Genomic DNA, 27,031 nt, shown 5'->3' with positions numbered 1-27,031 from the left:
GTAAAAGTCAGATGTCTGAAAATCAAAAATTGCTTGCCCTATATACATCGTAAGGAAAAAAAAATGTCATTTTTCGGTCACCGCACTTCCCTTTAAAAAATGCAATAAAAAGGAATCAAAATGGCAAATTTATCTTAAAATTATACCAACAAGAGCTCACTATGGAAAAAACAAGCTCTGCCACTCCGCTCCATCAACAAAACAAAAAAATAAAAAATTTACAGCTCTCAGAAAACAGGAATATTGGGGGCTAATAAAATTGGTATTAGCCAACCATTGCTCATTTTTGTCCATGACGAGTGTTTTCCATGAATAATATACAAGTCCTCAGTGATACACGTTGTCCCTTTCTTTTGGATATTAGCACCTTTCCCAGACCTCCTCCATACATTGCCTTTGGCAGGCTTACATGCAGAATATGTGCTCCTGTCTCGCTATTACTTTTGGCAGCTTTATTGTCATATATAGCCATAGTGTCCTACTGAGTGTCGTTACATCCAAAACCCATTTTCCAGAACATCTTCCATGCAAATGATAGCCTGAAGGAAGAGAGTTGACCGGATTAGCAAGATAAGGCAGGACTGCCAGAAAGAATCATATATGTAAGAGAAGGATTAGTGTGAACTAATATATACACAACTCAACATTGAAATTCCAACCACAAGAAGGAAAAGTGTTGGCATCATGGAAATCACAGGATGGAGACATGTTACTGACCTGAAAATGATGAAATATGGGAATAAAAATGTCCAAAATTCTCGGTTTATTCAGTCTGGAGTATTAGCGTCACGGTCAGAAATTCTTGCACTTACAGCCTCGGCTGCTAACAATGAGGTTATTAATGGTCGTCTGAGGAATCTTCTGCAGCGCTGAATGCACTTGGGCAAATCATCAACATCTGCTGCTAGCAGCTCCCCAACAGTTGCTGACCAATGACGTCCCAGATGTGATCGATGGGAGACAAGTCCAGAGACACTTTAGGCCATGCATGTTGCTAACAGTAGCACCAGCAACATGCGGCCTGGCGTTATGTTGGAAAAAATGGTCCTGAGACAAGTTGGAGAAATGGCCGTACCACTGGTTCCACGACTGATTCATTCCGTACTGCAAGTGAAATTAGACGTCACTTTCCAAGCCTGTGGAATCTAACAGTGTCCACACAAAGTATCAGAAGGCGCTTGCACGACATTGGGCTATGAGTCAGACGTCAGGCTATAGGTGCTTCATTCACGTCACGTCCCTGCTCTCAAAAGCTGTCATGCTGCAGAGCAAGACAACAGTGCAGGCTGGAATGGAGGTGTATCCTCTTCAGGGATGAGTCATGCTTTTGTTTTAAAGGCAATTATAGCCGGAAATTGGTCTGGAGACCACGTAGGCAACTCCACGCCATGAAGAGACCTTCACGAGGGAACGTCACATAGGTCCTGCTTCTGGAATTACGGTGTTTGGTGGTATAATGTACAGTAGTCTTCATTCAGGTCCACCAACAGCACAAAGTTACATTGATTTTGTGGTGGAACCAGTGAAGAGGACATTTCTCCAAAGTGTCCTAGGAGCCGTTTTGAAACACAACAACAGCCCAACTGTGTGCAGCTTGCGTGGCCTAAACATGCTACCATGGCCTGCAGTGTCTCCAAACTTGTCTCCCATCGAGCACATCTGGGACATCATAGGTTGCCAATTGCACAGGGAGCTGCCAGCAGCGGATCTTGAATATTTTGTCCAAGTGCATTCAGAGCAGCAGAACATTCCTCTGATGATAAGAACCTCATTGATAGCAGCAGATGATGTAAGTGTGGGGATTTCTGCACATGAAGCTCACACTCCTGACTGAATAAATCCAGATGGTTTGAAAATGTTTCCATTTTACCATCATTTTCAGGTCAGTAACATGTCTTCATCCTTTGATTTCCATAATTCCATTACTTTTTCTTCTTGGTGCTGTAATTTCAATGTTGTGTTGTGTATTTGTACATGGACGACTGTTGAAAAATGATTTCCCGTTTTCTTGTGTTGTATTCTAAGTGTCACGACCGTCTCTCCCTGCAGATACTGTCTCTCTGGCCTGCCTGTAGACTACCAGTATAGAAACCTCTCCAATCCAGACACCACCAGTCTGCTCCTAGAGGACCTCATTATCTGGACCAATTATGAGATCGAGGTTGCAGCTTTTAATAGCGCTGGACTGGGAATGTTCAGTGCAAAAGTGACTGAATGGACCCTGCAGGGAGGTGAGATGACCCGGACCATAGTGTGACTTATTGGCATCCTGTAATATGACATTATGCAATGGGGAAAGGTGAGAGATTGTGATTGAATGCCCTCAGACCTGAATTCTCCCACTGTAATTATCCATGAATATGGGATTGTAATGCTGAGACATATTAGTACTGGCAGAGAGCATTAGTTGTCGGACCGTGCTGAACCTTAGGGCGAATATATTTGCATGTTTATATATATATATATATATATACAGTACAGACCAAAAGTTTGGACACACCTTCTCATTTAAAGATTTTTCTGTATTTTCATGACTTTGAAAATTGTACGTTCACACTGAAAGCATCAAAACTATGAATTAACACATGTGGAGTTATATACTTAACAAAAAAGTGTGAAACAACTGAAAATATGTCTTATATTCTAGGTTGTTCAAAGTAGCCACCTTTTGCTTTGATGACTGCTTTGCACACTCTTGGCATTCTCTTGATGAGCTTCAAGAGGTAGTCACCGGAAATGGTCTTCCAACAATCTTGAAGGAGTTCCCAGAGATGCTTAGCACTTGTTGGCCCATGCTTCACAGTGTGAACCAGGCATGTAGAGTCCATCCATTCACCTTTTCTGCTTCGCACAAAGACACGGTGGTTGGAACCAAAGATCTCAAATTTGGACTCATCAGACCAAAGCACAGATTTCCACTGGTCTAATGTCCATTCCTTGTGTTCTTTAGCCCAAACAAGTCTCTTCTGCTTGTTGCCTGTCCTTAGCAGTGGTTTCCTAGCAGCTATTTTACCATGAAGGCCTGCTGTACAAAGTCTCCTCTTAACAGTTGTTGTAGAGATGTGTCTGCTGCTAGAACTCTGTGTGGCATTGACCTGGTCTCTACTCTGAGCTGCTGTTAACCTGCGATTTCTGAGGCTGGTGACTCGGATAAACTTATCCTCAGAAGCAGAGGTGACTCTTGGTCTTCCTTTCCTGGGGCGGTTCTCATGTGAGCCAGATTCTTTGTGGCACTTGATGGTTTTTGCAACTGCACTTGGGGACACTTTCAAAGTTTTCCCAATTTTTCAGACTGACTGACCTTCATTTCTTAAAGTAATGATGGCCATTCGTTTTTCTTTACTTAGCTGCTTTTTTCTTGCCATAATACAAATTCTAACAGTCTTTTGAGTCGGACTATCAGCTGTGTATCCACCAGACTTCTGCACAACACAACTGATGGTCCCAACCCCATTTATAAGGCAATAAATCCCACTTATTAAACCTGAGAGGGCACACCTGTGAAGTGAAAACCATTTCCGGTGTCTACCTCTTGAAGCTCATCAAGAGAATGCCAAGAGTGTGCAAAGCAGTCATCAAAGCTAAAGGAGGCTACTTTGAAGAATCTAGAATATAAGACATAATTTCAGTTGTTTCACACTTTTTTGTTAAGTATATAATTCCACATGTGTTAATTCATAGTTTTGATGACTTCAGTGTGAATGTACAATTTTCATAGTCATGAAAATACAGAAAAATCTTTAAATGAGAAGGTGTGTCCAAACTTTTGGTCTGTACTGTATATATATATATATATAAATATATATATATATAAAAATATATGTATATTTTTTTCAGTGCCAACTGTGGCCCCCGGAAATGTAAAAGCAGAAGCTTTTAATTCCACCGCATTCCGTTATACCTGGAGCCCACCAAGTCCGCAATTTGTCAATGGGATCAACCAAGGGTATAAGGTACGATGTTCATACAGGGGCCAATTCATCATTTTCTATTGTTTTTTTTTTATGGTTTATTAATTCATTATTTGCATTTTTTTAAGTCACCTTTCTTTTTATGTCTTGTAATTTTTTCGTACCAAATTCTTGAAAATGGCGCAAGCGGTTCATGAACTTTGCGCAAAAATAAAAAAGGCTCTTTATTTTTGTCGTTAAACATTTTTGCTACTTTTTGCCACTTGTTCAACAATTTGTGTGATGGTATACAGGAGTTCAAAGCAGTGTAACTGTGAATCCAGCCATGGGGTAAGCTGAAACAGTACAAAGCAGCAGTAGCATGGATGAAAATATAGAGTAGGACAAAGCAGTGTAACTGTTAATCCAGCTATGTGGTAAAATAAAAACACTTAGTACAAAGCAACAGCAGAATGGAGGATAATAAACAGCAATACTGAGCGGTGTAGCTGTGAATCCAGTGCTTGGTTGAAATTAGATAAAACACTTGCTAATCTCTATCACTCTTCTCCTCCATTTCCCATAGACTTTAATAGGCAACTGTAATCTGATCCCTCGGTAATCTGACACTATTTGTTATTAAAAATATTTTTGCAGGTTTTCAAAATAAATGATGAGCTCAGGAGCTGGTGAGGAGGTATGAGAAGTGGCTCATAAGTGGAGAAACAAGCACATTTCTCTGATAAGATATAATACAACGTTTTTTATATTCACTTGTGCTACTTATTTATGTAAAGTTTGTTGAAACCACTGCAACCATTTATATTGGTGGCAATTGTTTCATTTACTTTCATACCCACATCTTGCATTTATGCTAGTGTACGTGCGGCACACGTACAGTGTACATCGATCAGCTCTGTGCAGTTCCCATCTGTGCATTTGCTGTATAATTCTCCTGCAGTAAATGTGTAATCTGCTCACATTGTGCCCTGCGTTGTGTCGTACAGAACGCTGACAGTTCAGGTTTCACATTATACAGACTGTAGATACGGCACATAAATTGTACAACGCGTAATACCGTAACGGGTTCATGCGGCTCGTCAATCCAAATGGGATAATGCTGAACGCCTTCCTATCAGCCGCTCATTATTCACTTGTATCTCAATCTGGATTGCAAACACTTCTATTATTGTCGCTCTGCCATAGCTGCACTACGCGAGACTATCTATAGATATTTCTATAAATGGAAATAATGCACGCTATCCATCTGTCTATCCATCTACCCACCGGCAACGCTGGATCTAATCATTAGCCCACCTGTCATATTGGTAGTCCTGTCTGCTCTTATGGAGCCATGGATTTGGGGCTCTGGCTTCAAACCAGGTCACATGAAGACATTCACTTGACGATTTGAAAAAAAAAAATAAAGTGGAGAATCCAATGCAGAACATCGAATTTCTGTCAGTTTGATATGCCACTGACTAGCAGGCAGTTAAGCACCATTGGGCCATGTTCTCAAGTAGGATGGGTGATAGCCTCCTGATCTGAGAGAGTCTGACCGCTGGGACCTGCTTCAATCGGCAGAACGAGGAATTTTTATCCCTAATGGGGATTTTTTATGTAAGACCATCGCTTCATTCATTCTCTATGGGGTTGCTGGAAAAATCTCCCATGAACCATTAGAGAAGCCTCCCGGTAAGGACAGGTTCACACGTATACAGGGTCTGGATCTACCACGTTTTTGTGCACAGCTGACAAAAATGAACGGAGGCCAAAGTGACTCCGTCTGCCTCGTAATAGTCAAGGGCTGTATCGGGGCTTTCATAGGGTTTGTGTCGGAATCCTGTGTTTTTGAGAATTCCGACAGAAGCCCTGACGCAGAGAGCACGAGTAGTTGGCCTAAGCTGAAGGTTTCCTGTACACACCGCAGAGATGCTTCAACAACAAACTGAGCCCCGGCATCTAGGCGGATATTCAGGTGCAGAAAATGGAGTGTGAGAATGAGAATACTCTCCCAGAAGAGACAGATGCTATCCGCTAATCATAAAGACCATTGCATGTGACAGATGTGGGGGCGCTCTTGCTGATTGTGCACAGATCCGTCTATACATATAACCCCGGCTACACTCCTACACAACACCGGGTTCATTTCTGCTGTGACAGATGCACCGACTTCCCTAAACTCCACTTACTTTTTGGTGCCAATTAATTTCTATATTCATTTAACAAAGAATTATTGTTATTCAATACAGGGAGGGACGGGACGGCCTAATGGCCCCCTGATTACATCCCACTGCAATTAATCAGCATTTACATTAATTAAACTCATTTACATGAGTCCTGTACAATGCAGAGTCTGCATGTAATTGGCCGAGGACTCGATGGCGATGAAGATATTTAACATCCATATTAAATTGTAATTAGTATTTCTGATTAGGAAATTCCATTCTAAAAATTAGCGACTAATTAGCTGCTCTTGGCCTGTTTCAGGCCTGGCAGTTATATAGCTTTATGCCTCTCGTAAATCAGGAGATAACAAGCAGAAAACTCCTGGCTGTTTATATCCCATTAAGAGATCAAACCGATCAGTGGATAAGAGGAATGTTCCCAAGTCCATGAAGATGTAACTTACCCATAGACATTAGATGGGAGGCCAGGGATGTACTGTATAGCTAGTGGACACATGGAAGCCAAAACATATGCACTGAAGATTTCTGATATTTACTTACATAGTATAGCGCCACCTGGTGTTCACAGTGCATAGCAATGTGCACGTCCTCATGAGCAGAGTGCTTGTGGATACACATGCTCAGTTGTCCTCCTCATAGCCAGGTTCTCTGTTCATTGCTGCAAAACAGCCAATAGAAATGGCTTTCTGGAGTGAAACCTTTGCAGTAACATGGCAGTATGACTTGCAAGAGAAGTAAGAAGAAATTATATTGTCAGCTGCCAGAGGTTGAAGGAAACTGATTATGAGCAAAGCCAACCCCCAGGAGCAGAAAAGCCAATAGAAATAGCTTTCCACCCCGCTTGTCAGGGAAGGAGTGGAGCCTCTATAGTAACATGGCAATATAGCTGAAAAACCCCAATAAAATGGGACTATATTGTCAGCTGCCAGATGGTGAAGGAGAATGATTATGAGCAAAGCCTGCCCCCAGGAGCAGAACAGCCAATAGAAATAGCTTTCCACTCTGCTTGTCAGGGAAGTAGCGGAGCCTCTGTAGTATGATGAAGAAAGATTTCTGGCCACTAGCAGCATTTTAGGACTTTTGGTATGAAAATGATTCATTGTAGCTTCAGTGTAGCTGTGAATAATCCTGCTAATCATTGTGTAATGGAAAGTTCTATAACTTTCTCGTGTACTTTGTGAGTGAATTTCTCACCATTTTCAAGATCTTGTTGGGAACATTCTTGTTTACATTTAGAATGGAAAGCAATATAGACCTGATACTGCACCCAGCTGAAGGTTTGTTACAGTTGTATCTTGTCTCCACAGTCCTCCATGGCAGAAAAATCCAGTGAAGCATTTTGCAAAAGGGACGTGTTTTGTGTAAATTTGCATAAAAGATGGACTAATATGGGGGCCGGGCTTAACAGTCTTGATTTTGGAAATTTAAAGTGGACCTGTCACTCGCCAATAATATGTAATTTTTTTACCTGGTGTAAATGCCGCTGTTCTCCTGAATCGAGCGATGTATTTCTTTTGTTCCTGCTCCTTTCTGTTCTAGAGATATGGCCTCCACTTCCTTGTATATAAATCTATTCTTTTTAACAACTGGGCGTGGTCATCAAGAACACACCCACTAGGAAGAATTTGATGACCTCGCCCAATTGACTAACAAGACTAGATTTATATACGGACAAGAGTGTCTGTATCTCAAGAACGGAGAGGCGCAGGAACAAAAGAAAAACATCGCCGGATTCAGGAGAACAGCGGCATTTATACCAGGTGAAAAAATACATATTTATGGCAAATTACAGGTTCTCTTTAAATGATATTTTACCACTCTGGACCCCAGACTGACAACACTGTGTCTCTGCTGAGACATTGTAACAAACTATGACAAAAAACGTGTGCTGATGATACAATGCCAAGACTGGATACCATTGTAGCAGGCCGTCGGCTGTGAGTGGATGTAAATGGGAATATTTATATTTATTGACAGCAACCAGAAATATTATAAATGACAATATCTGTTAGTAGGTGGCCATATATATATGGTTTATGTATGTACGTCATATGTGGTACTGAGTAATAGAACACATGATCCGAAATTCATGTTGTACTCATGTTTTCAACAAAATATTATTCCACCATCCAGGGAAAATTTCCCAAGTGCAGCTTAAACCAGGGAGAAACAATATAGAGCTTCCTCCATACTACTCAGGAGCCTTATATATAACGCAGATATGAACTGCACTTGCTGCAATAAACTCTGCACTGTATACAGGACCCAGGAGCCTTTCTGTAATTGCACAATTTATGTAGTGCAAGTCCATTTCATTACCCTGCAGCCCGGGCGGCCATTCCTTGTTACAGCGCTGACATCTAGGGGTCGTCGGTGGAAGTGTGGGCCGCCTGCCAAACTTACTCAGTTGTCCTTGTAATGTAATAATAAGATTCAACAATCCGCCTAATGCAGCTAATCTGTTACTGTGAGGCAGGGAGAGCAGCCGAGCCTGCAGAACGCACATCTCCGATAAACCTCTGTCTGGGATGGGAACATTTAACAGATCTTATTTATACAGTCCAGAAACACTGCATTATGTAAGGAGAAATGCAACAGTAAGGGTATTCTGGGTGCAGCAGCGGCGGATGGGCTGTTGTCTCTGAATATAGGCTATGATTGCAGGCAGAAATATGGCTGAATTAATGTTTCCAAGTCATGCCGCCAGACGTTGCGTCTGATGTCCTGTAACTGCTGGAGAGATTATTAGATGTGTACAAAGGGTTAAATATGATTGAAGGATGTAGCTGGAGGGGTCCATGTACCTTTGTACCTGTCTGTAGAGTAATCTGCGCTCTAAGATCACACCTCATTTCATAGTTTGGATGGGGTTTTTTTCTACACCCTCCCTGACAAGTTTTGCTGATGAGCAAGCTTGAAGTTGAGTGCTGCACTTATGTGTTATAGGGGGCACCTGTGTCACCCTCACCTTGTCCTAGTGTTTCCAAAACTGTTGGCTACAGGGTACACCCAATGTCAGTGACAGCCACAGTGCCTCTCATCCCAATGTCAGTGACAGCCACAGTGCCTCTCATCCCAATGTTAGTGACAGCCACAGTGCCTCTCATCCCAATATCAGTGACAGCCACAGTGCCTCTCATCCCAATATCAGTGACAGCCACAGTGCCTCTCATCCCAATGTCAGTGACAGCCACAGTGCCTCTCATCCCAATGTCAGTGACAGCCACAGTGCCTCTCATCCCAATGTCAGTGACAGCCACAGTGCCTCTCATCCCAATATCAGTGACAGCCACAGTGCCTCTCATCCCAATGTCAGTGACAGCCACAGTGCCTCTCATCCCAATGTCAGTGACAGCCACAGTGCCTCTCATCCCAATATCAGTGACAGCCACAGTGCCTCTCATCCCAATGTCAGTGACAGCCACAGTGCCTCTCATCCCAATGTCAGTGACAGCCACAGTGCCTCTCATCCCAATGTCAGTGACAACCACAGTGCCTCTCATCCCAATGTCAGTGACAGCCACAGTGCCTCTCATCCCAATGTTAGTGACAGCCACAGTGCCTCTCATCCCAATGTCAGTGACAGCCACAGTGCCTCTCATCCCAATGTCAGTGACAGCCACAGTGCCTCTCATCCCAATATCAGTGACAGCCACAGTGCCTCTCATCCCAATGTCAGTGACAGCCACAGTGCCTCTCATCCCAATGTCAGTGACAGCCACAGTGCCTCTCATCCCAATATCAGTGACAGCCACAGTGCCTCTCATCCCAATGTCAGTGACAGCCACAGTGCCTCTCATCCCAATGTCAGTGACAGCCACAGTGCCTCTCATCCCAATGTCAGTGACAACCACAGTGCCTCTCATCCCAATGTCAGTGACAGCCACAGTGCCTCTCATCCCAATGTCAGTGACAGCCACAGCGCCTCTCATCCCAATGTTAGTGACAGCCACAGCGCCTCTCATCCCAATGTTAGTGACAGCCACAGTGCCTCTCATCCCAATGTCAGTGACAACCACAGTGCCTCTCATCCCAATGTCAGTGACAGCCACAGTGCCTCTCATCCCAATGTTAGTGACAGCCACAGCGCCTCTCATCCCAATGTTAGTGACAGCCACAGTGCCTCTCATCCCAATGTCAGTGACAACCACAGTGCCTCTCATCCCAATGTCAGTGACAGCCACAGTGCCTCTCATCCCAATGTCAGTGACAGCCACAGTGCCTCTCATCCCAATATCAGTGACAGCCACAGTGCCTCTCATCCCAATGTCAGTGACAGCCACAGTGCCTCTCAACCCAATGTCAGTGACAGCCACAGTGCCTCTCAACCCAATGTCAGTGACAGCCACAGTGCCTCTCAACCCAATGTCAGTAACAGCCACAGTGCCTCTCATCCCAATGTCAGTGACAACCACAGTGCCTCTCATCCCAATATCAGTGACAGCCACAGTGTATCTCATCCCAATATCAGTGACAGCCACAGTGCCTCTCATCCCAATATCAGTGACAGCCACAGTGTCTCTCGTCCCAATATCAGTGACAGCCACAGTGCCTCACCACTACTATCAGTGACAGCCACAGTGCCTCTCATCCCAATGTCAGTGACAACCACAGTGCCTCTCATCCCAATATCAGTGACAGCCACAGTGCCTCTCATCCCAACGTCAGTGACAACCACAGTGCCTCTCATCCCAATATCAGTGACAGCCACAGTGTCTCTCATCCCAATATCAGTGACAGCCACAGTGCCTCTCATCCCAATATCAGTGACAGCCAGTGTCTCTCATCCCAATATCAGTGACAGCCACAGTGCCTCACCACTACTATCAGTGACAGCCACAATGCCTCTCATCCCAATGTCAGTGACAACCACAGTGCCTCTCATTCCAATATCAGTGACAGCCACAGTGTCTCTCATCCCAATATCAGTGACAGCCACAGTGCCTCTCATCCCAATATCAGTGACAGCCACAGTGCCTCTCATCCCAATAGCAGTGACAGCCACAGTGCCTCACCACTACTATCAGTGACAACCACAGTGCCTCTCATCCCAATATCAGTGACAGCCACAGTGTCTCTCATCCCAATATCAGTGACAGCCACAGTGCCTCTCATCCCAATATCAGTGACAGCCACAGTGTCTCTCATCCCAGTATCAGTGACAGCCACAGTGCCTCACCACTACTATCAGTGACAGCCACAGTGCCTCTCATCCCAATGTCAGTGACAACCACAGTGCCTCTCATCCCAATATCAGTGACAGCCACAGTATCTCTCATCCCAATATCAGTGACAGCCACAGTGCCTCACCACTACTATCAGTGACAGCCACAGTGCCTCTCATCCCAATGTCAGTGACAACCACAGTGCCTGTCATCCCAATATCAGTGACAGCCACAGTGTCTCTCATCCCAGTATCAGTGACAGCCACAGTGCCTCTCATCCCAATAGCAGTGACAGCCATAGTGCCTCACCACTACTATCAGTGACAGCCACAGTGCCTCTCATCCCAATATCAGTGACAGCCACAGTGTCTCTCATCCCAATATCAGTGACAGCCACAGTGCCTCTCATCCCAATATCAGTGACAGCCACAGTGTCTCTCATCCCAATATCAGTGACAGGCACAGTGCCTTTCATCCCAATATCAGTGATAGCCACAGTGCCCCGCCTCCCAATATCAGTGACAGCCACAGTGCCCCGCCTCCCAGTATCAGTGACAGCCACAGTGCCCCGCCTCCCAATATCAGTGACAGCCACAGTGCCCCGCCTCCCAGTATCAATGTCAGCCACAGTGCCCCGCCTCCAAATATCAGTGACAGCCACAGTTCCCCGCCTCCCAGTATCAGTGACAGCCACAGTGCCCCGCCTCCCAATATCAGTAACAGCCACAGTGCCCCGCCTCCCAGTATCAATGACAGCCACAGTGCCCCGCCTCCCAATATCAGTGACAGCCACAGTGTGACAGCCACAGTGCCCCGCCTCCCAGTATCAGTAGCCACAGTGCCCGTCCCCTATTATCAATGATAGCCACAGTGCCCCGCCTCCCAATATCAGTGACAGCCACAGTGCCCCGCCTCCAAGTATCAGTAGCCACAGTGCCCGCCTCCCAGTATCAGTAGCCACAGTGCCCGTCCCCTATTATCAATGACAGCCACAGTGCCCCGCCTCCCAATATCAGTGACAGCCACAGTGCCCCGCCTCCAAGTATCAGTAGCCACAGTGCCCGCCTCCCAGTATCAGTAGCCACAGTGCCCCGCCTCCCAGTATCAGTAGCCACAGTGCCCCGCCTCCCAGTATCAGTAGCCACAGTGCCCACCCCCTATTATCAATGACAGCCTGAGTGCTCCGATCCCTAATATAATATCAATATTAGTGAAATATAAAAGCAACTGCCGTGTCTGGCACTTTAAGAGTTAAGTCAGGCTAGTTTGGGGTTATGTAGGGAGAGGTCTGGGACGCTGCTGAAAATTACATTATGGATAATAGAAAGAAGCAGCTGCAGCTGAAGAATGGGGCTGAATGGGAAAGGAGGAGAGGAGACTATGGCATTGTGCTCTTAAGTGGCCAGCGAAGTAAGATGTTCTGTGGAAGAAGCAGACGAAGAGATAGAAGATGTCTGCTCCGACCAGCTTGTTGACTCTTCATGAAGAGTTTTGTTATAAGCAATGAGCAGCGAGAACGGCTGTAGACGGGCTTCTACGGCACGGATAATGGTTCTCATTTGAATGTTTGCTACTACCACCAATATCTGCACCCGCAGCGGTTCGATCCGGGCAGGAACCCACTGATGTGCAGGGTGGTGGAGTCTGTAGACATCTTCCGGAAAAATATTACATTATTTAAATATTATGTTTACAGCGAGTTGGAATAAATTATTGATTTTTTTTTTTAAATTTGTGAATTTTTTGGAATAAATTAGTGAATTTTTAGGAGTGAATTACTGATTTTTTTTAAATAAATTAGTGATTTTTTTGGAATAAATTACTGATTTTTTTTTTTTTTTTTTTAATAAAGTAGTGAATTTTAGTGTATTGCAGGGAAATATTATAGGGTGCTAATGAGCTCATGTACCAGTCTAAGTAATGGAGATAGTTGGAGTGATTTGCACAAATCCTAATAAAAGGTGCCTGTCTCTTAGTAAATGTTATTGCTATGCGCCAAAATTTGCACATTGTGCAAAATCAAAAATGTGATTTTTTTTTTGTTTTACTCACCCTTTTCTGCAACTTTTTAAGGGTAAAAAGTTGCACATTTCATAAAATTAATAGCCAAACTATCTGGCTCACATAAAATCAATCCGGGGTGAGACATTTGCGACAAATTTTGCAACTTTTCGATAAATCAGAAAACATGAAAAATTAAACAAAAAACAGGTGCAAATGCAATAATGAATGGCGCCCCCTATCTCTTTGGAGATCTTGGTCACTTTTCTTGTTTAGTGTAAATTTGTCTCACTTAATTTCTGACATTTTTGACACAGATTTACAGAGCAGATCGAAAGAAATCAGTGAATTAAAGGGTTATTCCCAACTAGGAAGACATTTGTGACAAAACTGCTTCTTATCTTAATCAGCCAGAAGTCTAGATTTGTTAAGCCAAGAGAAATACACTATTGTTTTTATGTTGACTTGTGAATGTATGTGTTTTTCTGTGGCTGGTCAAGAAGGACATACTATTATGTGTATAAACCTGAATGTTGACTTCTCTTGAAGTCTGGAAACAATACGGTTTGTTAATATGTTAATTACATATTATACTAAAGCCAGCTAAATGTTGATTTACAAGAGCCCCCTGCTATACCAACTATGTAAATTGATTAAATGCTAAAAAGTAGTATTACTCCCACGGAAGACCCCGGGTTTTCACAACCCTCAAGTTTTGGTTGGGGTGGGTCTGGCCTCTGGGACCACTACCATTTCTGAGAATGACAAGGACACAGAGCTGAAGAATGGGGTCCGTGCAGAGAACACTTAGTAGGGGACATCAGCCCCTTCATTTTCAGAATAAGTGGAGTTCCTAAAGGTCGCACACTCCAATCCTAGAGATGTGCCATTACCTGAGCACAGACAGTACCTATATCACATTTATGTGTATATACAGGGGATCACATAACATTTTTCTTCCGCAGCTGATGGCCTGGGACCCAACTAAAGAAGACGATATAACCTTGGTCACAGTCAGACCCAACTTCCAGGACAGCACTCACGTAGGCTTCATCACTGGCTTACAGAAATATCACAGCTACCTGACCTCTATCCTGTGCTTCACCACCCCGGGAGACGGACCCCGCAGCCCCCCACAGCTCGTCTGGACACAGGAGGATGGTATGGAAGTGATACAATAACCCTGCAATATATGTCTGCAGAAAGAAGGTGCAGAGCAGCAGTGTATCCACTTTTTAAGGGGTTGTCCACCTCTGGAATCATCTTCTTTTTTTTAGACCTAAATGAGTATAAATCATTTTTTGCTATTCTGTTTCATTTTTGCACCTTTTGACTTTTACAAGCTCTTTCTCTTCCTGCATATTCAACATTGATGTGGCCTGTGGTCGTAAATCAGCTGAAAGGATCTCAGAAAAAGACAGATAAAGGGAATCTATCTGCAGATTTGTTTCTATGTAATTAAGAGCAACATGAATTAGGGACAGGGATCCTAATTCCAGTGATGTGTCACTTATTAGACTGTGTGTTGTAGTCTCAATACAATCAGTGTTTTATCAGTAGGAGATTATCACTGCAGGACTAGGTGTCACGTGCACAGCAGTCAGGCTAAACTGTGTAACCCCACCCCCACCACTGATTGGCTGCTTGCTGACAATGTACACAGGAAGCTGCCAATCAGTGTTGTGGGCGGGGGTATACACAGCTCAGCATTCCGAGCTCTGCTAGAACTACAGCAGGGATTCTATCAAAACTGCACCAAGCAGCCCAGCAAGTGATACATCACTGGAATCAGGCTCTCTGTCCCTTCATCATGCTGCTCTCAGATTACAAAGCAAAAACTTGCTGACAGATGTGCTATATAAGAGTTGGAAACTCTCCTATTAGACTATCAGAATGAGCTCACTGACAGACTCTGGGTTAAACCATTCTGCAGCCAGCAATAGACAGTGCCACAGAGAGGCAATAGGAGGCAAACGGCTCAAATTTTTTAATAAGACCAAATTGTAAAAATGATTTTTAGCCAAAAATACTTTAATTTAAGTAAGTAAGGTGGATAACCCCTTTAATTTTAAGAAGAAAGAGAGATATTTCCTGATCCAGCTGGTATATGAATTATTACAGACAATGCGCCCTGGGAGGTAGGCAAATGTGCTCTCCCCCAAAAGGAAAAAACAATCCTGTCTCTCTTGTGCCATCTATAGGTAGGTATCCTGCAAGTCAGAAGGGCTTACAAGAAAAAATTACCAGTGGGGAGAGATTGGTCAAACTATAATTATTAGGTGGGATCAGTCAGATGATGGTTGATATCGTAAGTCTAGAGGCTATGGAGATGCAGGAAAATCACTTGATTACCCAAACACACAGCCTCATGGTTGTTCTGTAGCTAAAGCTCATTGTCTGGTCTGTATTCATCACCCATCTTTTGTATTATTCTAGTACCTGGACCTGTTCGGAGTCTCGGCTTTGATGACATCCTGGATACATCCTTAAGAGTGACCTGGCAGGAGCCTATTGAGAAGAATGGGGTCCTCACTGGTAGGTTCCTAGCAGAGTCTGGATCACAGAGCAATGAGGCTCAGCACGGTGGCTCAGTGGTTAGCACTGCAGCCTTGCAGCACTGTGGTCCAGTGTTCAAATCCCACCAAGGACAACATCTGCAAGGAGTTTGTATGTTCTCCCCATCTTTGCGTCAATTTCCTCCCGGTTCTCCGGTTTCCTCCCACACCCCAAAGACATACTGATAGGGAATGTGTGAGCCCCAATGGGGACAGTGATGGAAAAAGCCTATAAAGCTCAGCAGAATATGTTGGCGCTATATCAGGAGAGAGATATATCAAAATTGCACAAAAACAATTGAATAAGGAAAAAGGTGGAAACTCAAAATTCAATTAACACCTATAAATACAGTTCATATGCACCGAAATTCATAAATCTTCATCAGATATTACATGATAAAATGATAATTAAAAACAGGACCACAGCAGATGATAATGAAACGGCATCAACAGGTAACGATGGAGGAGCATGACTAATATAAAAAAAATATCCTAAGTGGAAAATAATAACAAAAAGGTATTCACATATATAAGGAACTAGCAGATACTGTGCAAAACTAACATAAATAAAGATAAAACATAGTATAAAAAAATACAGATAAGATGTAGTATAAAAGATACATACATATAAAATGTAGTATAAAAGTATAATACATACATATAAAACATAGTACAAAAGATAAATACATATGCAGCGTAATATAAAAGTATAATTAATACATAGCATAAAAGATAAATACAGATAAAACAGTATAAAAGTATAATAAATACAGATAAAACAATTCATATACGGACAATAATATAAAATGTAACAAGTAAGCAATTAAAGTTCATGTGATGCAGAATCCTACATATAATATGAGGTCAAGTTAAAAAAAAAAGGCTGATTTCTTATATGTGACGAGTAGAAAGAGGTGTAAAGTGCACGTAATAAAGGATGAAAGGTGGAAATGTGCATGATACGGATTCACAAATTACACCATAAGTTGTACTTATGGAATCTGTAGGTTGATTTTTGCTATGTAATCTGAGAGCAGCAAGATGTAGGGGATGAGACACTGATTTCAGCGATGTGCCACTTGCTAGGCTGTGTGCTATTGTTTCAATTCAATGAGTGTTTTATCAGTAGGAGATTATCACTGCCTGGACTGGTGCCCATGTGCATCCTAGTCCAACTCCACTACTGATTAGCAGCCTAGTGTCATTATTAGTATCATATTAGAAATCAGCCTTTTTTTATTTGTCTTCATATTATAAGTAGGTTTCTGCACTTTTCTTTACTTGTTACATTATCTGTTATTATCCGTATATGAATTGTTACTTTTTTATTTATTACTTGTTATTTTTGCCTTCCTCTGGATGAACATGTTAGGCTATAGGTTGAACTTGATGGACTTATTTCTACCTTCAACCATAAAAACTCTGAAAAACTATTCTTTTACTACTTTCTTTCTTATGTAGGTCTATACCTTTTTGTTATTATTTTCTAATTAGGGTATTATTATATTATTTTTTGCATAAAAAAATATTTATGCTGCTCCTTTGGTCCCTATGATGTCAATTCATTATCCTATGCGGTCCTGTTTTTTAATTATCATTTTATCATGTAATGTCTAATAAAGATTTATGAATTTCCAGAGTGGATGAATTCTGTTTATAATAAGTGTTCATCCATCTCAGTATACGCATCAGTACATCATTTTCACCACTGAGTTGGGGTTACTCTGCATTTATAACGTGTTCATCTGAGACAAATATCTGGAGAATTTCCCAACAGATACCTTTATAAGCATAAATTTGTATATGTTGCTCATTATTATTATTAATTATTATTATTATAGCGCCATTTATTCCATGGCGCTTTACATGTGATAGGGATATACATAACAAAAGCATTTACATAATCTTAACAAAACGAGTCAGCGACTGGTACAGGAGGAGTGAGGACCCTGCCCGCGAGGGCTCACAGTCTACGAGGGATGGGTGAGGATACAGTAGGTGAGGGTAGAGCTGGTCGTGCAGTGGTGTTTACTGCAGGTTGTAGGCTTGTCGGAAGAGGTGGGTCTTCAGGTTCCTTTTGAAGGTTTCCACGGTCGGCGAGAGTCTGATATGTTGGGGTAGAGAGTTCCAGAGTAGGGGGGAAGCACGGGAGAAATCTTGTATACGAGTGTGGGAGGAGGAGATAAGAGGGGAGTAGAGCAGGAGATCTTGTGAGGATCGGAGGTTGCGTGCAGGTAAGTACCGGGAGACTAGGTCACAGATGTATGGGGGAGACAGGTTGTGGATGGCTTTGTATGCCATGGTTAGAGTTTTGAACTGAATTCTCTGGGCAATAGGGAGCCAGTGAAGGGATTGACAGAGAGGAGAGGCCGGGGAATAGCGGGGGGACAGGTGGATTAGTCGAGCAGCAGAGTTTAGGATAGATTGGAGAGGTGCAAGAGTGTTGGAAGGGATGCCACGGAGCAGGAGGTTGCAGTAGTCGAGGCGGGATATGATGAGGGCATGCACTAGTGTTTTTGCAGAGTCTTTGCTGAGGAATGCACGGATCCGGGAGATGTTTTTGAGTTGGAGTCAGCAGGAGGTGGAAAGGGCTTGAATATGTGGTTTGAAGGAGAGATCAGAGTCCAGGGTTACCCCAAGGCAGCGAGCTTGTGGGACTGGGGAGAGTGAACAGCCATTGCCGTTGATGGATAGGTCGGAAGGGGGATGTGAATGAGAGGGTGGAAAGATGATGAACTCTGTTTTATCCATGTTGAGTTTTAGAAACCTGTCGGAGAAGAAGGATGAGATGGCGGACAGACATTGTGGGATTCTGGTTAGTAGGGAGGAGATATCGGGTCCAGAGAGGTAGATCTGTGTGTCGTCAGCATAGAGGTGATACTGAAAGCCGTGAGACTCTATGAGCTGTCCCAGGCCGAAGGTGTAGATGGAGAAGAGCAGGGGTCCTAGAACTGAACCTTGGGGGACACCGACAGATAGGGGGCGAGATGAGGAGGTGGTGCGTGAGTGGGAGACGCTGAATGTCCTGTCTGTTAAGTATGAGGAGATCCAAGATAGAGCCAAGTCCGTGATGCCAAGAGATGAGAGAATCTGGAGTAAGAGGGAATGGTCCACTGTGTCAAAGGCAGATGACAGGTCCAGAAGGAGGAGGATGGAGTAGTGTCGCTTGGATTTGGCATTTAGTAGGTCGTTTGTGACTTTGGTCAGGGCAGTTTCAGTCGAGTGATGCAGTCGGAAGCCAGATTGTAGACGGTCGAAGAGGGAGCAGGAGGAGAGGTGGGAGGACAGTTCAAGGTGGACATGTTGTTCTAGAAGTTTTGAGGCAAAGGGGAGAAGTGATATGGGGCGGTAGCTGGTCAGAGAGGAAGGGTCAAGGGAGGGCTTTTTGAGGATGGGTGTGATTGCGGCATGTTTGAAACATGAGGGGAAGACTCCGGTTGTTAGTGATAGATTGAAGAGGTGGGTTAGGGTTGGGATGAAGACTGAGGTGAGGTTAGTGATGAGGTGGGATGGGATTGGGTCAAGTTCGCAGGTGGTGAGGTGTGATTTGGAGAGTAAAGAGGAGACTTGACCTTCTGTAATGGTGGAGAAGTGGGGTTTGGAGGAGGATGGTTGAGTAGATATGAGGAGGGGTTGTGTGGACTTTAGGCCAAAGTTTTGTCTGATGGTGTCAATCTTCTGTTTGAAGAATGAGGCAAAGTCGTCGGCTGAGATGAGAGAAGAGGGAGGAGGTGCTGGGGGACGAAGGAGAGAGTTGAAAGTGTTAAATAGCTGTTTAGGGTTGTGAGATAGGGAGGATATGAGAGATGAGAAGTAGGTTTGTTTTGCTGTAGTGAGTGCGGACTTGAAATTAGTGAGGGATTGCTTGAATGCGATGAAGTGCTCGATGGAGTGAGACCTTTTCCATCTCCGCTCCGCAACCCTGGAGGCCCGGCGCAGTTCTTTGGTAAGTTTAGTGTGCCAGGGTTGCCTGTTGAATGTGTGAGGTGTGGTGTGTGTGAGAGGGGCGATCGAGTCTAGAGCTGCAGCTATTGTGGTGTTATATGAAGCAGCAGCAACGTCTGCATCGTGCAAGGAATTTATGTCTGTGAGAGGAAGGAGGGATTCAGAGAGAGAGTGTAGGTCAAGGTGTTTGAGATTTCTGCGAGGGTGTGTGAGTTTGTGGAGTGGGGATTGTGCACCCGGAGAGGAGAGGGTAGAGAATGTGAGGAGGTTATGGTCAGAGAGAGGGAGTGGTGAGTTAGAGAGGTTAGATAGGGAACAGAGGCGGGTGAAGATGAGGTCCAGTGTGTGGCCATCTTTGTGGGTGGGTGTGGAAGACCATTGAGTGAGTCCAAAGGAGGAGGTGAGGGATAGGAGCTTAGAGACAGACGAGTGGGGAGTGTCAATGGGGATGTTGAAGTCACCCATTATGATAGTGGGGATGTCAGTGGAAAGGAAGTGAAGCAGCCAGGTAGTGAAATGGTCTAAGAAGGTGGTGGCTTGCCCTGGGGGTCGGTAAACGACGGCCAGTTGGAGGTTGGAGGGGGAATAGATGCGCACACAGTGCACCTCAAAAGAGGGGAGTGTAACGGAGGGTGGCAGTGGGATTTTGGTGAAAGCGCAGAGTTCCGATAGGAGGAAACCTACGCCTCCACCATGTTTGCCATTGGGGCGGGGGGTGTGGGAAAGGTGGAATCCGCCATATGAAAGGGCAGCTGGGGAGGCTGTGTCAGAGGGGGTGAGCCAGGTTTCAGTGATGGCGAGGAAGGAGAGTTTGTTTGTAATGAAAAGATCGTGGATAAAGGAAAGTTTGTTGCAGACAGAGCGAGCGTTCCATAGAGCTCCTGTTAGTATAGCTGAGGAGGTGGGTATTAGTTGGATGGGTATGAGGTTAGAAGGGTTGCGACAGTTTGAGGAAGGTCGTGGATAGGAGGTAGAAGTGACTGTGGGGATATGGCGAGGAGGACCAGGATTTGGAGAGATATCTCCAGCAGTGAGGAGGAGCAGAGAAAGTGTTAGCAGGTGGGAGCAAGAGAGAGCATGAGGTGGTTGTCTGTGTTTGGAGATCCAGGATTGAATGCTGAGGAGTAATTTGGAGGAGGAGGTGAGATGAATGGGGAGAATAGAGGGAGAGATGAAGAGTTTCTTACTTGGTGTAGGGATTTGAGGGGTTATTAGAAAGTGGAGGACTATAGAGGAAAAAGTGAGAGCTAACAGAAACATAGTTAATGGAGAGTAAGTGGTCAAAGTATTTGTTACCTGACTCCTGCCCTGATTAACTGCCTCTGAAATAACTGCCACTTCTCTCCGAAGCCACTTTGCACAAGAAGACGCGTGCACACCCCAGCACGCGTGCACCCCTTACAGAGAGTCTAAATATATAGGCCACATTAAACTATATCAGGTGTAGGGCATTGTGGGAACGGCTTGTGGATAAATTAACAGCTGGTCATTTGAACAGGAGATGGCTGGGTGATCAAAGACAGAGCCAGGACACAAGTCTCTGCAGTTTAACACCTCTAAAAATCAGATAAGGTATATAGTGGGGAAAGAAGAAACATATGTGAATATTGATTGGAGTGGGACAGATGAAGCAGGGGAATTATGCAGAGCATATACCAGAGAGACGGCTCAGCAGAGCATTAGCAGACAGCATACATAGGAGCAGGGGAATTATGCAGAGCATATACCTGTGGGAAGAGAAGAAGAAGACGAATGTTAGTCATGGCCTCTGAAATAACTGCCACTTCTCTCCGAAGCCACTTTGCACAAGAAGACGCGTGCACACCCCAGCACGCGTGCACCCCTTACAGAGAGTCTAAATATATAGGCCACATTAAACTATATCAGGTGTAGGGCATTGTGGGAACGGCTTGTGGATAAATTAACAGCTGGTCATTTGAACAGGAGATGGCTGGGTGATCAAAGACAGAGCCAGGACACAAGTCTCTGCAGTTTAACACCTCTAAAAATCAGATAAGGTATATAGTGGGGAAAGAAGAAACATATGTGAATATTGATTGGAGTGGGACAGATGAAGCAGGGGAATTATGCAGAGCATATACCAGAGAGACGGCTCAGCAGAGCATTAGCAGACAGCATACATAGGAGCAGGGGAATTATGCAGAGCATATACCTGTGGGAAGAGAAGAAGAAGACGAATGTTAGTCATGGCCTCTGAAATAACTGCCACTTCTCTCCGAAGCCACTTTGCACAAGAAGACGCGTGCACACCCCAGCACGCGTGCACCCCTTACAGAGAGTCTAAATATATAGGCCACATTAAACTATATCAGGTGTAGGGCATTGTGGGAACGGCTTGTGGATAAATTAACAGCTGGTCATTTGAACAGGAGATGGCTGGGTGATCAAAGACAGAGCCAGGACACAAGTCTCTGCAGTTTAACACCTCTAAAAATCAGATAAGGTATATAGTGGGGAAAGAAGAAACATATGTGAATATTGATTGGAGTGGGACAGATGAAGCAGGGGAATTATGCAGAGCATATACCAGAGAGACGGCTCAGCAGAGCATTAGCAGACAGCATACATAGGAGCAGGGGAATTATGCAGAGCATATACCTGTGGGAAGAGAAGAAGAAGACGAATGTTAGTCATGGCCTCTGAAATAACTGCCACTTCTCTCCGAAGCCACTTTGCACAAGAAGACGCGTGCACACCCCAGCACGCGTGCACCCCTTACAGAGAGTCTAAATATATAGGCCACATTAAACTATATCAGGTGTAGGGCATTGTGGGAACGGCTTGTGGATAAATTAACAGCTGGTCATTTGAACAGGAGATGGCTGGGTGATCAAAGACAGAGCCAGGACACAAGTCTCTGCAGTTTAACACCTCTAAAAATCAGATAAGGTATATAGTGGGGAAAGAAGAAACATATGTGAATATTGATTGGAGTGGGACAGATGAAGCAGGGGAATTATGCAGAGCATATACCAGAGAGACGGCTCAGCAGAGCATTAGCAGACAGCATACATAGGAGCAGGGGAATTATGCAGAGCATATACCTGTGGGAAGAGAAGAAGAAGACGAATGTTAGTCATGGCCTCTGAAATAACTGCCACTTCTCTCCGAAGCCACTTTGCACAAGAAGACGCGTGCACACCCCAGCACGCGTGCACCCCTTACAGAGAGTCTAAATATATAGGCCACATTAAACTATATCAGGTGTAGGGCATTGTGGGAACGGCTTGTGGATAAATTAACAGCTGGTCATTTGAACAGGAGATGGCTGGGTGATCAAAGACAGAGCCAGGACACAAGTCTCTGCAGTTTAACACCTCTAAAAATCAGATAAGGTATATAGTGGGGAAAGAAGAAACATATGTGAATATTGATTGGAGTGGGACAGATGAAGCAGGGGAATTATGCAGAGCATATACCAGAGAGACGGCTCAGCAGAGCATTAGCAGACAGCATACATAGGAGCAGGGGAATTATGCAGAGCATATACCTGTGGGAAGAGAAGAAGAAGACGAATGTTAGTCATGGCCTCTGAAATAACTGCCACTTCTCTCCGAAGCCACTTTGCACAAGAAGACGCGTGCACACCCCAGCACGCGTGCACCCCTTACAGAGAGTCTAAATATATAGGCCACATTAAACTATATCAGGTGTAGGGCATTGTGGGAACGGCTTGTGGATAAATTAACAGCTGGTCATTTGAACAGGAGATGGCTGGGTGATCAAAGACAGAGCCAGGACACAAGTCTCTGCAGTTTAACACCTCTAAAAATCAGATAAGGTATATAGTGGGGAAAGAAGAAACATATGTGAATATTGATTGGAGTGGGACAGATGAAGCAGGGGAATTATGCAGAGCATATACCAGAGAGACGGCTCAGCAGAGCATTAGCAGACAGCATACATAGGAGCAGGGGAATTATGCAGAGCATATACCTGTGGGAAGAGAAGAAGAAGACGAATGTTAGTCATGGCCTCTGAAATAACTGCCACTTCTCTCCGAAGCCACTTTGCACAAGAAGACGCGTGCACACCCCAGCACGCGTGCACCCCTTACAGAGAGTCTAAATATATAGGCCACATTAAACTATATCAGGTGTAGGGCATTGTGGGAACGGCTTGTGGATAAATTAACAGCTGGTCATTTGAACAGGAGATGGCTGGGTGATCAAAGACAGAGCCAGGACACAAGTCTCTGCAGTTTAACACCTCTAAAAATCAGATAAGGTATATAGTGGGGAAAGAAGAAACATATGTGAATATTGATTGGAGTGGGACAGATGAAGCAGGGGAATTATGCAGAGCATATACCAGAGAGACGGCTCAGCAGAGCATTAGCAGACAGCATACATAGGAGCAGGGGAATTATGCAGAGCATATACCTGTGGGAAGAGAAGAAGAAGACGAATGTTAGTCATGGCCTCTGAAATAACTGCCACTTCTCTCCGAAGCCACTTTGCACAAGAAGACGCGTGCACACCCCAGCACGCGTGCACCCCTTACAGAGAGTCTAAATATATAGGCCACATTAAACTATATCAGGTGTAGGGCATTGTGGGAACGGCTTGTGGATAAATTAACAGCTGGTCATTTGAACAGGAGATGGCTGGGTGATCAAAGACAGAGCCAGGACACAAGTCTCTGCAGTTTAACACCTCTAAAAATCAGATAAGGTATATAGTGGGGAAAGAAGAAACATATGTGAATATTGATTGGAGTGGGACAGATGAAGCAGGGGAATTATGCAGAGCATATACCAGAGAGACGGCTCAGCAGAGCATTAGCAGACAGCATACATAGGAGCAGGGGAATTATGCAGAGCATATACCTGTGGGAAGAGAAGAAGAAGACGAATGTTAGTCATGGCCTCTGAAATAACTGCCACTTCTCTCCGAAGCCACTTTGCACAAGAAGACGCGTGCACACCCCAGCACGCGTGCACCCCTTACAGAGAGTCTAAATATATAGGCCACATTAAACTATATCAGGTGTAGGGCATTGTGGGAACGGCTTGTGGATAAATTAACAGCTGGTCATTTGAACAGGAGATGGCTGGGTGATCAAAGACAGAGCCAGGACACAAGTCTCTGCAGTTTAACACCTCTAAAAATCAGATAAGGTATATAGTGGGGAAAGAAGAAACATATGTGAATATTGATTGGAGTGGGACAGATGAAGCAGGGGAATTATGCAGAGCATATACCAGAGAGACGGCTCAGCAGAGCATTAGCAGACAGCATACATAGGAGCAGGGGAATTATGCAGAGCATATACCTGTGGGAAGAGAAGAAGAAGACGAATGTTAGTCATGGCCTCTGAAATAACTGCCACTTCTCTCCGAAGCCACTTTGCACAAGAAGACGCGTGCACACCCCAGCACGCGTGCACCCCTTACAGAGAGTCTAAATATATAGGCCACATTAAACTATATCAGGTGTAGGGCATTGTGGGAACGGCTTGTGGATAAATTAACAGCTGGTCATTTGAACAGGAGATGGCTGGGTGATCAAAGACAGAGCCAGGACACAAGTCTCTGCAGTTTAACACCTCTAAAAATCAGATAAGGTATATAGTGGGGAAAGAAGAAACATATGTGAATATTGATTGGAGTGGGACAGATGAAGCAGGGGAATTATGCAGAGCATATACCAGAGAGACGGCTCAGCAGAGCATTAGCAGACAGCATACATAGGAGCAGGGGAATTATGCAGAGCATATACCTGTGGGAAGAGAAGAAGAAGACGAATGTTAGTCATGGCCTCTGAAATAACTGCCACTTCTCTCCGAAGCCACTTTGCACAAGAAGACGCGTGCACACCCCAGCACGCGTGCACCCCTTACAGAGAGTCTAAATATATAGGCCACATTAAACTATATCAGGTGTAGGGCATTGTGGGAACGGCTTGTGGATAAATTAACAGCTGGTCATTTGAACAGGAGATGGCTGGGTGATCAAAGACAGAGCCAGGACACAAGTCTCTGCAGTTTAACACCTCTAAAAATCAGATAAGGTATATAGTGGGGAAAGAAGAAACATATGTGAATATTGATTGGAGTGGGACAGATGAAGCAGGGGAATTATGCAGAGCATATACCAGAGAGACGGCTCAGCAGAGCATTAGCAGACAGCATACATAGGAGCAGGGGAATTATGCAGAGCATATACCTGTGGGAAGAGAAGAAGAAGACGAATGTTAGTCATGGCCTCTGAAATAACTGCCACTTCTCTCCGAAGCCACTTTGCACAAGAAGACGCGTGCACACCCCAGCACGCGTGCACCCCTTACAGAGAGTCTAAATATATAGGCCACATTAAACTATATCAGGTGTAGGGCATTGTGGGAACGGCTTGTGGATAAATTAACAGCTGGTCATTTGAACAGGAGATGGCTGGGTGATCAAAGACAGAGCCAGGACACAAGTCTCTGCAGTTTAACACCTCTAAAAATCAGATAAGGTATATAGTGGGGAAAGAAGAAACATATGTGAATATTGATTGGAGTGGGACAGATGAAGCAGGGGAATTATGCAGAGCATATACCAGAGAGACGGCTCAGCAGAGCATTAGCAGACAGCATACATAGGAGCAGGGGAATTATGCAGAGCATATACCTGTGGGAAGAGAAGAAGAAGACGAATGTTAGTCATGGCCTCTGAAATAACTGCCACTTCTCTCCGAAGCCACTTTGCACAAGAAGACGCGTGCACACCCCAGCACGCGTGCACCCCTTACAGAGAGTCTAAATATATAGGCCACATTAAACTATATCAGGTGTAGGGCATTGTGGGAACGGCTTGTGGATAAATTAACAGCTGGTCATTTGAACAGGAGATGGCTGGGTGATCAAAGACAGAGCCAGGACACAAGTCTCTGCAGTTTAACACCTCTAAAAATCAGATAAGGTATATAGTGGGGAAAGAAGAAACATATGTGAATATTGATTGGAGTGGGACAGATGAAGCAGGGGAATTATGCAGAGCATATACCAGAGAGACGGCTCAGCAGAGCATTAGCAGACAGCATACATAGGAGCAGGGGAATTATGCAGAGCATATACCTGTGGGAAGAGAAGAAGAAGACGAATGTTAGTCATGGCCTCTGAAATAACTGCCACTTCTCTCCGAAGCCACTTTGCACAAGAAGACGCGTGCACACCCCAGCACGCGTGCACCCCTTACAGAGAGTCTAAATATATAGGCCACATTAAACTATATCAGGTGTAGGGCATTGTGGGAACGGCTTGTGGATAAATTAACAGCTGGTC

The 27,031-nt window shown here is 44.4% G+C and overlaps 1 protein-coding gene across 2 annotated transcripts in view; it reads left to right on the top strand.

Annotated features, from left to right (window-relative positions):
• The window catches only part of SDK2 (sidekick cell adhesion molecule 2), a 776,524-nt gene that overhangs the window by 664,015 nt on the left and 85,478 nt on the right, over positions 1-27,031 (top strand). For both annotated transcript variants that reach the window (XM_073682549.1, XM_073682548.1), the window contains exons 17-20: positions 2,050-2,231; positions 3,838-3,953; positions 14,211-14,406; positions 15,682-15,780. In XM_073682549.1, the coding sequence (XP_073538650.1) occupies positions 2,050-2,231; positions 3,838-3,953; positions 14,211-14,406; positions 15,682-15,780 (593 nt within the window). The remainder of the gene's footprint in view (positions 1-2,049; positions 2,232-3,837; positions 3,954-14,210; positions 14,407-15,681; positions 15,781-27,031) is intronic.

The sequence above is a fragment of the Phyllobates terribilis genome, unplaced genomic scaffold (genome assembly GCF_046119375.1).
Source record: "Phyllobates terribilis strain yellow unplaced genomic scaffold, ASM4611937v1 Scaffold_5__5_contigs__length_657084704, whole genome shotgun sequence".
Taxonomy (NCBI): Eukaryota; Metazoa; Chordata; class Amphibia; order Anura; family Dendrobatidae; genus Phyllobates; species Phyllobates terribilis.
This window is presented reverse-complemented; position numbering and strand designations above follow the sequence as displayed.